Source organism: Gavialis gangeticus, unplaced genomic scaffold (genome assembly GCF_001723915.1).
Source record: "Gavialis gangeticus isolate Ggan-Ray unplaced genomic scaffold, GavGan_comp1, whole genome shotgun sequence".
Classification (NCBI taxonomy): Eukaryota; Metazoa; Chordata; order Crocodylia; family Gavialidae; genus Gavialis; species Gavialis gangeticus.
Window position 1 is genome coordinate 1,825,274 of NW_017729008.1, and position 15,423 is coordinate 1,840,696.

At 40.0% G+C, this 15,423-nt stretch overlaps 1 protein-coding gene across 1 annotated transcript in view; it reads right to left on the reverse strand.

Annotated features, from left to right (window-relative positions):
* Window positions 1-1,774: 1,774 nt before the first annotated feature.
* Window positions 1,775-15,423, reverse strand: part of CRELD2 (cysteine rich with EGF like domains 2) — a 22,011-nt gene continuing 8,362 nt past the window's right edge. The window contains exons 4-10 of the mRNA XM_019509349.1: window positions 15,083-15,174; window positions 13,867-14,043; window positions 11,148-11,246; window positions 9,750-9,833; window positions 8,754-8,849; window positions 7,547-7,684; window positions 1,775-2,726 (exon numbers count right to left, since the gene is read on the reverse strand). Coding sequence (XP_019364894.1) covers window positions 2,668-2,726; window positions 7,547-7,684; window positions 8,754-8,849; window positions 9,750-9,833; window positions 11,148-11,246; window positions 13,867-14,043; window positions 15,083-15,174 — 745 coding nt within the window. The 3' untranslated portion in view covers window positions 1,775-2,667. The remainder of the gene's footprint in view (window positions 2,727-7,546; window positions 7,685-8,753; window positions 8,850-9,749; window positions 9,834-11,147; window positions 11,247-13,866; window positions 14,044-15,082; window positions 15,175-15,423) is intronic.

Consider the following 15,423-nt stretch of genomic DNA (forward strand, 5'->3'; position numbering starts at 1 on the left):
TTTCTTTTCTGGTCGCCATACCCAGGACTCAGTAAAGTGACAGTTTGAATGGGAGGAGTAGGAAGTGCTTCTACCAGAGAACAACCTGTAACCCAGTTGCAAGGATACGTACTGTAGGAAGTTATGGCACAATCCTGGGCCAATGGGGGGGCGGGGGAGGCAAGTCCCCCCAGGTTGAGAAGAGCATATAATCCAGGTCTTTTACATCAGGCTCTACTTGTCAAGCTACTGAAACAGAAAAACATAGCACTTCTTCCTCCAATCACATTTTTAAGACTTAACCTGATCCTTTTTAAAAAAGTGTGCATAAGAGGTTCCTAAATCCAGGAGAGAGGCCTGGGGGCTGGCCCATTACAGGTATCTTCTGCAGACCAAAACTCAGTGTTTAATTCTTTGAGATGGAATTTAAGATATGATTTTCACATCAGCATTCCTCCTTGGAAAGCTTAATGGCTCTCTCATGAGCCTGCTGGAGTTTATACACCAAAATGATATGAATAGGATGACCTAAGTGACCTAATCAAGGCTGTGGATTCCATTTTGGTTGCCAGGCAGCTCTGCTACTTCAGTGCCATGGTTCTCCTTTTTTATGCTACCTGCCTTTAAGCAGTCAATTTTTCCAACCTTGAACTTCCCCTAGTCATTTTTAGTGAAGCTTCCTTTTCCCATGAAGTCTCAACAGGCCATTTTAGGTGACTTTTTTACATGGCTTCAAATATTCCTCTGATGGAGAAGATTAACAGCTCCATTTCTAACTTGTCACTGAATCCAATCCTGAACACCCACCAACTTTTTTTCACATCAAATTGAACTTCTCCCTTTCCAAAACCTTTCACTTATTACTGACAGTGTCACCATCCTGCCAAAAGGTGATCTCTTTACTTCACTCCTACCTCATTTCTTCTGTCAACAACACTGTACTGAAATAAAAAATGTGAAGGAAAACCTTCTTCTAAAAATCTTACCTTCTGTTACAGCATTTAAAAACCTCTGTTTAGGCCCTAATATTCTCCTCCTCCCAACCTGATGTTTACAGCTCTAATTCCAAAATCTCTGGCTGCTAAAAAAAAAATCTTCATTGTTCTACCTACATACTTCAGGAGTCGCTTATTCTCCTTTTTCCACTTCCAGTCTTGTAAATACATAACTCTAAGGGCTAAGTATGATTTCATTGTCCAGCTTTATCTTCTACACTACTATTTTTTTTAACTTATTTCCTTCACCATTCCATCATTCCCATTTCCCTTGCAACGTAATTTGCTTTGTTTTAATCAACAGAATACTATTTTGATGCATTTCTGCAAACCAAGGGAATTGCTGCAGTTGAACCAATTTTCTCCTACATGAAAGGATTTCCAAGGTCAGTTAGCCAGCTTACATGTTGTTTCTAATTCATGTCTATAGAACAAAAAGCTTTACAAACTACTATTTAAAAAACAAAACAAATCAAAGCAAAACACTGAACCTCATATCAAATTAAACTGATTTATGGTATGCCTGGGTATAGACTTACCTGAGCTAGTTTTAAACTAGCCACAAGTACTTATAGTTGTCTAGCTATAAGCTATTATGGAGTACAGCTCAATGTAGACCAGGCTACTATTAGTAGCAGAGAAAACTAGTTCAGGTATGACTAAACTATGCCTTCAGCGTAGAGGTCTTCTTACTACTATTTTTGAAGATACTGGCTCAGTCTAACAATTAACTTGGAACTGTTTTAGCATTACTTGGCATATGGAAGGTCAGATACATGCAATTAATTTATACCTGATGCTATTAAACAAACTGAACAGCCAGGTTTAATACTTAAATGACAAAAAGTTCAGTGATGTTACAGTTGGCTGTCCAAGCAATGTATGTTTTTATCAGTTTCAAAGCAACTTCTTCAACTGTAAACTTTGCAAAACAAACACCATGATTATCAAGATGTAGTGTCTACAGCACCTAACCAAAGGTACTGATGTCAAGTTTTACTTAGGATAAACAGAGCTGCTTGCTTTTCTAAACAGGCTGAAGAAACATACCACTGAGTCTGTTAGGATGACTAGGACCCTGTCCTCTCTTATGGAAATGCTTTTTGCCTCTCCCCCACTTCCCAATTCCATGCCCACGCAGGAGTGTACAAAGATCTCTTATAGCTTAAGACACGCACCAACAAATAAAACTTTATTGAATGCAATATCAGGCACTCTGTTTCATTTCTAGGGAAGTGTATTTTCTAAAATGATGCCCTTTAATATTTCCTAAAAGCCATATTCTAGCTATAGAAAAATTCCCATGTCAGGAAATACCCAGTTTCAATTCATCATGTGTCAGTTAGGTAGGGCAAGATAAATTTAAGTCCTTCTAAGAGGATGATCATTTCTAGTAGACACCAGAATGAGACATATGCAACTCATTTTTGATTGTTTCTACTCCAACAGTCTATACTTACCTATCTAGAAGGAGGATGCTTTTTATTTTAAAAAAATCTGTATAAAAAGTGGCATTTTCCTTATTCTTTCTTAGGTAAATGCAGCTGAAGGCAATTTTTCATTACCATTTTCCAAAATAATCATCCTGGCCATCTGCATATTTAATACTATTTCCACAGTTTATCAGGTCATAAAGCTTCAGTCCATTAACTTAAAGGTGTAAATATGACTGTCTTTTGGTTTGGAAAGTAGATCATAAGTCCTCATGTCCAGGAGAAGGTGGTGTAGTCACTGCTCTCTCTTCTTCCTCTCCTGTGCAAGTAAGTACCTTAGTTAGAATTATTTGTTACAACCAGTACTCTGTGTTACTTTCTGACTCTGAGAACTCAATAAAGAAAAAATAACTTGGGTACCAAGAAATAAACAGTACTGAAAGACAAACTGGGGAACTGCCAGGAATGTTCTCTCTTATCTGAAGTTTATGAACTAGGTAGAAGACTATAAAACCTTTGCTATGTTGAGCCAAATTTGCCATTTCTTGTGTTCTTAGTCTTTTTAAATACTTTTTAGTTATGGTAAATCAGCAAATACTCATCTTCAGGCTACTGCTTTTCCTTCTCTTTTTATCTTCCTCTTATCTCATTTCCTGTCTCTCCATATGTTTTCTCCTCTGAATTTCATTCCCCCTAGCAACTACAATTTCATCTTCCCGCCATCACTCATGTTCTAAAGGAACTAACGAGAACACACTCATAGTGGAAGCACTGCTATTTCCATTCTAAGCTCTTGTTTTCAATGCTTTATAGCTACTGAACCTTCCAATTTCCAAATGCATAAGCATCAAGGCAAGATCCTTAGGAAAACAGCTTTTCAATTACTTAAATGTCTAAATTGAGTGGGGGGGAGTATGACACTTCAAAATAGGGGTGCAGCAACAAAGATTTTTAGGGGCTGATACCAATGGCTGATTATTGACCAGTCATGTTCGCCAATATCGATCTGATTGCCAATACACACCTGGCAGCTTGGAGAGCAGCGTCCAGTTGGTAAGTCTGCTGGGGAGACAGGGTATGGGGGAAGGAGATCGATATCCCCACCATGAAAAAGGTAGTGGGGCTGAGGCTAGGGCAGGTGCTACACAGCCGGGGTGCAGTGGGGCACAGCTTGTCTGGGCAGCATAAGAGGGCAGCTCCCACAGCTGCACGCACCCCTGGGGATGCATGAGGGGTACGTGCCCCCTAGATCTGTGCACAGGGTGAAGGCAGGTTGTCACTGCGTGCTTGGGGATGCGCTGGGCTCTTCCTGGTGAGGGGGCTGAGCCAGGGCTGTGCTCAGGGCGAGGGTGGTGCTAGGAAGGGAGCTACGGGGTGGGCTACAGCCACCCCAAAATTCACCGTAGTCCCCCTTCCCAGCAGCACTGCCACCCAACCTGAACACAGCCTCCACCCCAGACCCCAATGCGGAAGAGCCTGGTGCAGCCCCAGCCCCAACCATGCAATGGGCAGCCCACCCTCGCCCTGCACACAGATCCAGGGAACACATGCCTCGTGCCTCCCCTGGGGGTGCGCACAGAAGGAGCCACCTCCCACCCAAGGCTCCAACCTACACCCTGCCCTGCAGCACCTACTTCTACCCCAGCCCTACTCTCTCCCTCACTACAAGGGCCTCAAATGCCCACCCTCTTCACCTCCACAGACTTACCAGCCAGATGCTGGTCTCCAAGCTTCCAGACTATGCTCCTGGCCTCGTGCATGCTGCAGCTGTGCACATGCACACAGCATTTATTGGCAACATTATCGGCCACATCAGCCAAAAATACCTGATTGTCGATAACGTCAATTTTTCTTTATTGGTGCCAGTACGATATAGACTGATGTACTGGTGCACCTCTACTTAACAAGCATGTTAAAAAATGCTTTTTTCAGCATTCTGGTGAAATCTAAGTTAATTCCATTACCTCACATTACAAAACATGCAGCACAGTTGCATTCTTTAAGGTTTACTTCAAAGCATGGGCAGATCTAGGATTTTGCAGGCGCCCTCCCTCATTATTCCCCACTGCCACCATCTCAAGGGAAGAGTAAGCTCCAGAGCTGCTCCTGCCCTGTTCCAGATGAGCTACAGAGAGAGGTGGGCTCAGCCATAGGAGTGGATAGGTTCCTCCTCCCTGAACCTGCTCCCAGACTGGACAGGAATACCTAGGGGGACTGGGCAAGGAGGAGGAACCTACCCACTGCCGTTGTCCCAGGATGAGCCCAGCTCCCCATGGAGCACAGCTGGATTGGGACAAGAGGAGCTCTAAAGCTCCTCCTACTCCTGATGCATCTGGAGATCACTGCAGCAGCAGGTGGGGGAGGAGGTTAATGAAAGGAGGGGACATATCACTGAGCCAAGGTGAAGGTGAGCAAGGGGGCAGGGGAGAAATGTAGCAGCACCAGTACATTTCTTCTAAAGACTACATAAATAATCAGTGCATACCTGCTTCTGTGGTAAAATGTACTGAGTGTAGCTCAAATGTACTGAGTGTAGCTCAAACCAGGGAAGGATGAAGGAGTTTTAAAGATACCTGTTGCAGAAAATCATTCCCACAGATTTAAGGACAGAAGAGGCTACTGTATAGTGAAAGGGAGTTCATGCAAGCCATAATTTTTTACCTGATAATTCTGGCTTCAAGCCTGAAAACTTGCAAGAACAGTAACTTTTTTCCCTAAACTTTGCGATTCCATCTTAAACAGGTTTGCTACATTAAAAGTTCAAGTGGGAGAGTCTCTTTCAAAATGAATTCTATATGTTAGTTCCAAGCTAACATATTTCAACCCTATTTCAAGGTTCAAAAGTACTTATTTTGGCTGATAAAAATAAATGAGCTCTTCAGAATCAGATACTTCTATCTGTAGGAGTTTCTCAGATTGTATACGTTCCCCACAACTATCTCTCTGAAGAAGTACACAGACTGAATTCCTTAAGTGTTCTATTGTAAGAAAAGGTAATTTGGAAAAAAACAAACAAACTTTTCAACACTTCATGCCATTCTTTGGCTCTTTTCTGAACTTCCATCAGTCTTTCAGTCTTTCTCTGGTTTGGATTTTCTGACCCCTTACACTAGAGGCTCTTTCTTAAGCACCTCCAAGGTAGGATTAAGCCAAATTAGTCTAACTTAGTTCACAAAAAGCAATTTTTTTTTTAAATACACAAAAATTTCCAATTAAATATTTCAGGAATATATATGCACTCAAAATAAGATAGGAAGCAAAAAAAATTCAGACAGACTGAATTCATTCCTCATGTTCATGAATTAAGATAAGTTTTAGTTGCAACTTCAGTCTTTTCCTACAGCTTCAGAATTATTAATAAAGCTCAAATTAATGATGAGTTTGCAGCCATCTAAAAAGTACACATTAAGTTTGTTTAGCTAAATTGGCTACATATTCCACTGCCTTATGCACTGAACTGTGGTTGTGAGAATGTGCTTTTGATAAAAAAAAAGGGCACACTAATGGTGACAAATATATAAACACATTCCTTAAAGGGACAATAAAAATGAATCAGTGCAAGACCAATAGCAAGCAAATATTTTGGAAACAGACATGTTATCAAACTTGCTTCTCCTATACTAATGTCCTTTACACCAGTCTGGATGTGTAAAACAACCTTGACTCACAGCTTTTTAAAATGCAAGACTGGTGTAAAATTGCTTTTAAGAAGTGATACTGGATCAATGAAATAAATGCAGTGCATATGCATAGCATGAAAGCTTCACAAACAACCTTACATTTTCCATCTCCTGCCTGGGTATGGCCAAGTGAGCTAAACTAAAGTGGGTTTCAAATGAATTATGTAAGGTATATGTGTATAAAAATAAAAAGCAGAATTTTTATTTTGGGCAGGAGAGTGGACAGGCCAAGAGAAGGTAGTCAAATAAAGTGCTCAGTCCAGAATGGGTCTGAACATTAGTGGTTCTGACTATTGGCTTGACTACTATGCTGAAGTTTAAGGTATAACCTATCAAAAAGGTAAGACAGCTGACGTAGTATGTTCACATGTATGAGTGAACCAGTGAACCATGGCAAGTGTAATTACAGCTTTCCTATACCCCATGGATTATTTATGCAATGTACTGTTTATCTATGCCAAGGGTACTCAACTCCCAGCCCAAGTATTAGATCCATCCTGCAAAGCCATCTCATCTGGTCCACGGCTCCCCAAAAGATCTAGAAAATTTCACAGCAGGGAAGCAAATGACAGCTGCCAAATTTCTTTACCTGAAGGAAGCCCTGTGGGCAGGATAACGTGGCCCATGCACCAGATCACAATGGTACACAGCCAGATTGGGATGACAGGTCACTTGGCCTGCAGACCATTCCTATGCTATTAATTCAGTCCACAGAGCCAGAAAATTGGGTACTACTGATCTATATGCACGTGTGCTACAAGTAGCACGGGCAATCTCCGTGCAAGGCACATGGCAGACCAGGGAGAGGACAGGTAGCAGAGCAGTAGATAGGGCAAGAAGCAAAAAAAAACAGTCTGCCTGGAAAGCACAGGGTAAGAACCAAAAAGCAGAGCATCAGATTGAGCAGTGGACTCAGGGAGTCTGACAGGTTTGTTTGTGGTATGTCTGACAAAAAGTCTGCCCTCCCCACCCCAATGGTGTAGGTCATTGTTACTTCTATCTGGGAGCAAATCTTCTTACTATAAGCTACTTAAATTAGGTGGACCAAACTCCTATGATTAGGGAATGATGGGTGGGTACACATGGTTGATCTAGGAGTGCCTAGATCCTTACAGGACACAGCAGCCACGTCTACATAAGTTGTTGACTGGGCAGTAGCCCATGACTACTGAGCAGTAGTGCTGCATGGCAGAAAGCTGCAACGTGACACTACTGGTCAAGTCTTGGGCTACTGTGCAGTCAGTGTTACAAAAAAAGCCATTTGCTGATGCTACTGCACAGTAATTCCAAGTACTAAATGACTGTGCAGTAATGACTGAGAAGTCAGCATCTCAAAGACGCAGCCAGCATCTCCAAAAACTGTACGGTAGTTGCAACTTTTACTGTAATCTGTTAGACATCCCCACTGAAGTAGATCTAGAATACTTCATTTTGGGCACCAATTTTAGAAGCCTCTCACCTGCTTTTGTTTGAACACATGTTCCATCATTTTCTTCAAAGCCTTCCAAGCATATACACTTGTAACTGCCTGAGGTATTAACACAGTCTTCATTTTCTCTTACGCATACACTTTTGGCAAGATTACATTCATTTATATCTAAGAAAAAAAGGGGTTTTAAAACATTATTTCAACCAGTGAAAACTCTGTACCCAGCCCTAAAAAAACTTGATATAATTCAAGGTATTTCTAGCAAATGAATAATTTATTGTGCCTTAATACTTTGTAAGGCAGAGATGCTATCCCCCCAATACTTGACTTTACTCAGTAACCTTTCGACTTCGGAGTCAATTTCAACCTTCACTTCATGGTGCTGGATTCCATGTTTCTTTACAGTCCATGGAATGTGGTATAAATTCATGATTTATTCTCTCAACATACACCAACCTCCCATTTATGTCAATGGAAGATCTGCATAGCTAGCAAGATGATATTACAGGCTACACAGTAAATTAAGCTTTTTTGGAAGCTTATGGTGATATTCAGTTGCCAAGTACCTTCTTCAGGCCCCAATACACTTTAATTCTGTTCTTCACCACTTTCCATCTTCTCTTCTATTTTTCCCCTAATAACTGTTATTTCCCTGAGGTCTCATTTCCAACAACTATCATCATTACATACGTTTTTATATCACTTATCACCACCAGTGGAATATTTTTTTTTTGTTGATACTGAAGTCTTATTTAAGTTTGGAATGACACTCCAGTGAGATTAACAGGAGATAAGGAACCCATGCAACACATTTAAGGTATCTGTCAGATCCCAAAGTGAATCAAGGAGAAACTTCTAAAAAGTGGAGCTAAGATTCTTCATGACGAAAATGTTATTCAGGATACAAATCATTAGGGAATGTTTGACTCCTCTGACTAAAGTTTTCCTGTCACTATTTACCAATCATTTAAATGTAATTGTTCCTGGTACGAGTTAAATAATGCTTTGCTCCTTTTGTAGCAGTGCCGAGCCTTTGGGCCTTTAACAATTTATACCGTTTATTAGAAAGGATTTTTATTGCTACTTGAAACAAAAAGGAATACTCTAAAACTTTTATGAAGTATTTTGTGTTCAAGATTTGAAGCAGACTAACATTATACTCAACACTTGGACCATAAGATACTGAAGCCACAAGTTTACTACAGTATACTAAGTATGACTTCAAATTCCAACCAACCTGTGCACTTTTCATCTTCCATTGTGTATCCCGACATGCAGTCTTTACATTTGCCAGGGCCTTCTCCTGTGCAACCTACACAGCTAACATCACATGCTAAAACAAAAGCCATAAGTGAGTATTGGAACATAAACAAAAAATTGTAACCTGAACTAAGCTGACAAATCCACGTGCACAAGAAAGAATTTCAAGGCACAGAACTACTTTCATCCTGTTCATACTACCATAGTGTCTAGATATCCTAGTAAGGATTGGAACTCCAATATATCTGGTGTTTTACCAGCAGAATAGTCTGTATCCAACTGAGTTTTCAATGGGCTTTTGTTGTGCATTTAAATGTATAACATAAAATTCAAAGTCCTCTGCTTAAGAACAATCAATCAAAATGGGAAGAAACTATTGTGGAGATTACCAATTACTGAGCTAAAGAGCTTCAGCTATTTTGCAGAAAACTGGCTGAGGGTTTAACAAGGCAGCAATGTTAGTTTACATTGTTTTTGCTCTCTTCACAAGAAAACGTTGACGTTTTCTCCCCACCCCAACTATCCAAGTCAAAAACAGAGAATTTTTCACCCTCAGCAAGCAGCTAGCAGCAGCTAGTAATAATTCAGGGGTAATTATACTTACTACCACAAATACAAAGAACTGCAACATAAACAAAGTTCTTGATTTATTACCTAGCCATGATATCTCAAACTGCACTATTCAACTACTATTGTGTATTCAGATTCTGATCAGCAAAAAATTCTAATAATTTGAAAAAGTACACTGGCTTATCTGAAGGCCCGTGACACAAAATGTAATTATGAATAGGATGTAAAGAACTACACACTTTAGCAAATTCTCTTTTAACTTGCATTTAGGATGGAAAAATATTTGTTAATATGAGTATTTTACAGCAACTTTCATTCTTATCTAGCAAAAGAAAATAAGAGCATTTGCTCCTTTATGCATAGAAGTATTACATAGATTGGCCAAACATATTGAGAAAGACACCTTTGCACGAGAAAGATCCATCTGTGTTTAAACAGTATTGGTCATCTTTGCAAGGAGAAGCCTCTGCAGTACACTCATCCACATCTGAAACAAAGTGGTATAGGTCAGCTATACAACTGTGAAATTTGTTTAAAAGCAAAAATAATATTCATCTGCATAAGTTACAATAATTTCATACAGGCCATAATGTTCTATAATATAGTTGCCCATAAAGGTGTGGCAGCAGCTGAAATCATCAGCTGTCCTAATAAGGCCATATAATTTTTCTTATGATGCAATCAGAGCAATATTTCTCCCCACCAAATATGGGAAAGGACATTTGATGTGCCAATCTGATTGGCAATCTAATCCAACCTGATTAGTATTTCCAAAGGGTGTTCCATTTTCTTTTTATGGATTTAATTTTTTTAATTAATTATGTAAGGCTGAAAAAAAGACAAAAATTCAGGAAGTAATCAAGAACTTGTCACCACCTACCAAGTACAGACAACTATTAATACTGCAACAATAATAACAGAAAATCCTGATACTAAGAGTTAATTGCTCAATATTTTGTATTTCAGTGACCCATGAGATGCTTATAAAAAGAGATTTTTGTCTGCCTTCCTAAGAAATTAAGCATTTAAAAAGTGCTGTGTGATAATTTGCATCCAAAAATAAGGAAAAAAAGTACAGCTAGCTTCTATACAAGATCCTCAAAGAAATATACCGCCAAAATATAGCAGGTAAACTATAAAGTAGTATGGGAGAGCTTCTTGTTTTTCTGCACAAGAAATAATCAAATCTAGACAACTTCACATGCACTAATGCCAATAAGGTATTTTAACTAAAATTTAAACATGTATCATTCAAGTAAGTTATATGTGTCACTGCAGATAGTCTGACAGTGATACCAAGCTAATTGCTTGCTGTACTTTAAGAGCTGTTAAATAAAGTGAGAAATCCTATGTTAACATGCATATTAGAAGTTAAGAATCCAGAAATATTTGTGATGCACAGGACACACCTAACCAGATTCCAAGAAAAGTAGCATAGGACAGGGGTAGGCAACCCCCAGCATGGTTGTCAGTGTGGCACATGAAGGCATTTTGTTTGGCATGCGTGCCTCAAGGCTGATGGCAGGGAAAGGGGCCGGGGCTGCACTGCCAAAATAAGGATTGGGCCCCTTGCGGCTCCCCCAACACCTGGCCCCAGTACACAACGATATCACAAGTCGAGGTTGAGGGAATTTTTGGCATTCTGCCCAAAAACGTCACCCACCCCAATATAGGGTGCCCTTATAGAAGAGTTTTAACTCAATGTGGCCTTATCTTATCACCCAGTTAGTACAAAAACAAACAAACAAAAAAACCCACTGAACTGTTTTCTTGGCCTTCATTTGGGTTAGGACTGACTTACCCACACAAGCTGCTTCTTCATTTGTGGTCCAGCCCTCTTTACATGCCTCACAATCTTTGTTAGTTGAACCAGTGCAAGTTTTACAGGCAGCATGACAAGCTGTGGAGAGATTTTGAGCATGGTTAAAGTTAGATACAGCTGGTGTAGGTTAGGGTTTCAAACAATTTTTTCCTTCAAGAAATTATACCAGGTTTACCAGAAACCACAACATGACATTTGCATTCTCTTTTTATTCTGGAAAAGTGGAAGGAAGTTTACCAATTTTATATAGAGCCATTCCTTCACTACCAAAGCACAGACACCTAAGATGTGGAAAAGAATATCCACTAAAAAACAGCAACAATAAAATAAAGCCACAGGTTTTTTGTTTTTTTTTAAACAAAAAATAGAGGTGTTTATAGAGATACGAGAGTGAATTCAGGTGAAACAAAAGACTAATGTACACAGAAAAGTAAGCCACATTAGAAACTGGCAAGTACAGACGGGTTAGTGCCATTCTGCTTAGAAAAGTGCAATGAGATTCTGATAACTGAGAGCCGTCATGAAAAATTTCATCCGGAAAAAGACAGTTCTTTGATCAATTCCACTGTGCTGTGGCATCTGTCAAATGCTAACTCAGAATCTCTAAGTGAGTCAACAAACCTACTTTATTTTGTACCTATTTAGGAGACCATAGTTTGAGGTAATATTGATATCAAGGCACAGCGAAACATGCTATGAATCCAAGATTAAGATCTGGCTCTTTTGGATATGTTTGTTTATATCATAACATCAAGCAAGTCGCCTGGAAACACTGCTACATAATTACATTATAAAATAGTGTAGTTAATGCTGGGACGCATATACACGAGGCACATTACTGAGCATTAGTTTAATTTAATACATATTGCATGCAGGTGTCTACATATCCATGCCCTTAATATGCATTAAGAGGGGCAAAATTAGGCTAATAGGGCCTAAATTTGATACCTACAAACGTAGGTATCAAATTTGGCGTGACTAGTTAAAGTGCATTAATGCACATGTAGAAGTGACCCAGCACTAAGTTTAGTGCTGGGTCTGCCCAGCCACTAGGTGCACATGGCAGGGCTGCAGGGATGTGGCACTAGCCTTAGTGCCACATCCCTGTATATGTAGACACCTGCCAAAAATTGCTTAATGCACATGAAATTTAGTTGCGCGTACATGCATGTATAGACATGCCCATTAAGTAACATTTTCATTAAATGCAATACTCAGGCTTTTTATCTACTACGTAAGTTTGCTTTGGGTTGAATTGCAAAGTAAAAAGCTGGATATAACGCTATTTTAATTTGTAAAATTTAAAGAGCCAAAATACATTTTATTAGACTAACAGAATGCAACTTCACAACTTAACAGAGCTTATTTTAAAAGAAAACTTTGGTTGCATCTGATATATAATGCAGTTAAAGTTCATTTTTGGCTAAAATATATAAGAAATGAGGTAAGACAAACATGAAACAGCCTACTACATGGGAAACAGCTCAAGATTTCTTGAGTCTCATCACATATTAATACTTCATGTTGGAGACGAATAAAAAAAGGACAGTTCATAAGAACATGCCATATCCTCAGAGACTGCACCACCACATGAGAAGCAGCCCAAATGACTGTTATGCCCAGCTGTTAAGACAAGTAATCATTCTCATATCTCCCATTTCTTGAAGCTCTCAATAAATTTTTTATACTTAGTTTTAGAAACCTGTAAATTATTCATAGATTCATAGATGTCATAGATGTTAAGGTTGGAAGGGACCTCAGTAGGTCATCAAGTCCAACCGTCTGCCCTGGGCAGGAAAGAGCACTGGGGTCAGATGACCCCAGCTAGGTGCTTGTCCAGTCTCCTCTTGAAAACCCCCAAGGTAGGGGAGAGCACCACCTCCCTTGGAAGCCCATTCCAGATTCTGGCAACACTTATTGTGAAGAAGTTCCTTCTAATGTCCAACCTAAATCTGCTCTCTTCCAATCTGTGGCCATTGTTCCTAGTTACTCCAGGGAGAGCTCTAGTAAATAGAGCATCTCCTATTCCCTGCTGCCCTCACCTGATGAATTCATAGGCAGCCACAAAATCACCTCTCAGCCTATTCTTGTGAAGGCTGAAGAGATCTAGGTCCCTTAGTCTTTCCTCGTAGGGCCTTGCCTGCAGGCCTCTGACCATACGAGTGGCCCTCTGAACCCTCTCAAGATTCTCCACATCCCTCTTGAAGCACAGCACCCAAAACTGGATGCAGTACTCTAATTGTGGCCTGACCAGTGCCACATAGAGGGGAAGCATCACCCCCCTGGACCTGTTCAACATGCATTTGCTAATGCATGATAACGTGCAGTTAGCCTTGTTGATCACTTTGTCACGTTGATGACTCATGTTCCTCTGGGAGTCAACTATGACTCCAAGATCCTTTTCTGCTGCTCTGCTGCTAAGAAGGTCATCCCCCAGCCTGTAAGTGTTTTGGTGGTTCTTTTTACCCAGGTGCAGCACTTTGCACTTGACTTTGTTGAACTGAATCCTATTTCATTCTGCCCATTTTTCCAACCTGTCCAGATCCACCTGGATCCATAGATTCATAGATTAAGGGTCTGAAGGGACCTAGTAGATCTAGCCCGACCCCCCGCCAGGGCAGGAGAAAAACAAAAAACCCCAAATTCAATAGTTAATATGAAAGAAACACAGATACAAGCACATGTCAAACTTAGTTACCTGTACAAACAGAATGCGTTTCATTTTTCAGGGTACTGTAATAACCATCAGAGCAGTCTAGACAAAAGTCTCCTGCATACTCCTTGTTACAACTACATGTTCCATCCCCACTTCTAGTGCCATCTCCATCACACTGGCCATTTCCATGGCAAGGCCTTTCTGACCCACCGCGACAAGCTAAAAAAAGCAAAGATAATTTAGAATGATTTAGTGGGGGGAAGGGGGAGAGCAGAATGGGGAACCCTTTGAAATTTAGCCATGTTTAAAATGAGAAATATTTTCGACTTTTTTTCAACTCCACTTACCTCCTCCCTCCAACTGTTTACCCCACTCCACTCTCCAACTGAAAACTCCAAACATTTAAAGGTGATTTTGTGGTTATATAACTAGTGCCAGTATGAAATGACTAGAGCTGCGTTATCTGATAACTGGAGTTCTGAAGGAGCAAATTTCATTTCCTAAAAGAATTGCTTTTTCAGGAAAGCAAATGAATTTCCCAGTTGGAATTCTTTCAACAAGGGTTCACCTATTTAGCAACTTGCATAACATTAGAAGATAAATGAAGTACTACAAATGAACATATCGCAACTGCAGACAGACAATTACTTTAAAGGACAAGTCAATTCTGTAGTTAGATTTCTACCCTGATACCCCTTTATAGGGTCTCCCTGGCCTATCATTTAATAAAACGGGGCAGAGGTATTGCTTTTTATGCAGAATCACTTGATTTGACCCATTCCTTTCCTAACCCACCTTTTTTAATGAATCAGCTACCAGACATGCTTCCTCCAGCACTCTCTACCTGCCCCCACTCCATTCTCCACAATCCTAAACTATGGGTTTGTTTGCTTCTTCGCCCATTAGACTCTAGGCTGCTGTTCTACTGTCTGCTCAACTGCTGCCCTTGCCCTCCACCCCAAATTAACTGCTACCACACACAAACACTTCTGGCTAGTTCTGATACTCGTAATGTATCTGGTAAGTACAGAGATACTGAGGCCTTTACTATTCTTCTTTGCCTAATCCCCCACCCCAAGTTACTGCTGCTCCTGCTTATCTCTGGATATGGACTTCAGTTAGGAGACACCAGCAATATTCAGTTTAGTAAAACAGTTCAGGAAGGCCAGGCCAAGAAAATGGGACAAAACTGAGTTCATAGCCCCATAATTAAAAGCACTATATACTGTTAAACTTAAGAAAACATAATAGAACATACCAAGGCAGTCTGGTCCATAGGTTCCAGCAGGACAGCAAACTTCAATAGTTTCTATACAAAACCACTTAAATAAGTCAGGATACTTCTTCTTTCTGTATAATAAAGATATTACATTTCTTCATTATAGGAATCATTACCTAATTCACCGGATCTCAATTTACAAAATACGCAGGGTCACATACAACTTGAATCATTACAGTGAGTGAACTTTATCGTCCAGACTCCCATCTCTCCTTTCTACCTCCAATAACACTTTTGTGCAGTTCTAGAACCTGAAAGAAGTCAGGAGTGATTTAGAAGAAAGCTAGTGTAATCATTATACCTTAATTGCTTGATGACTA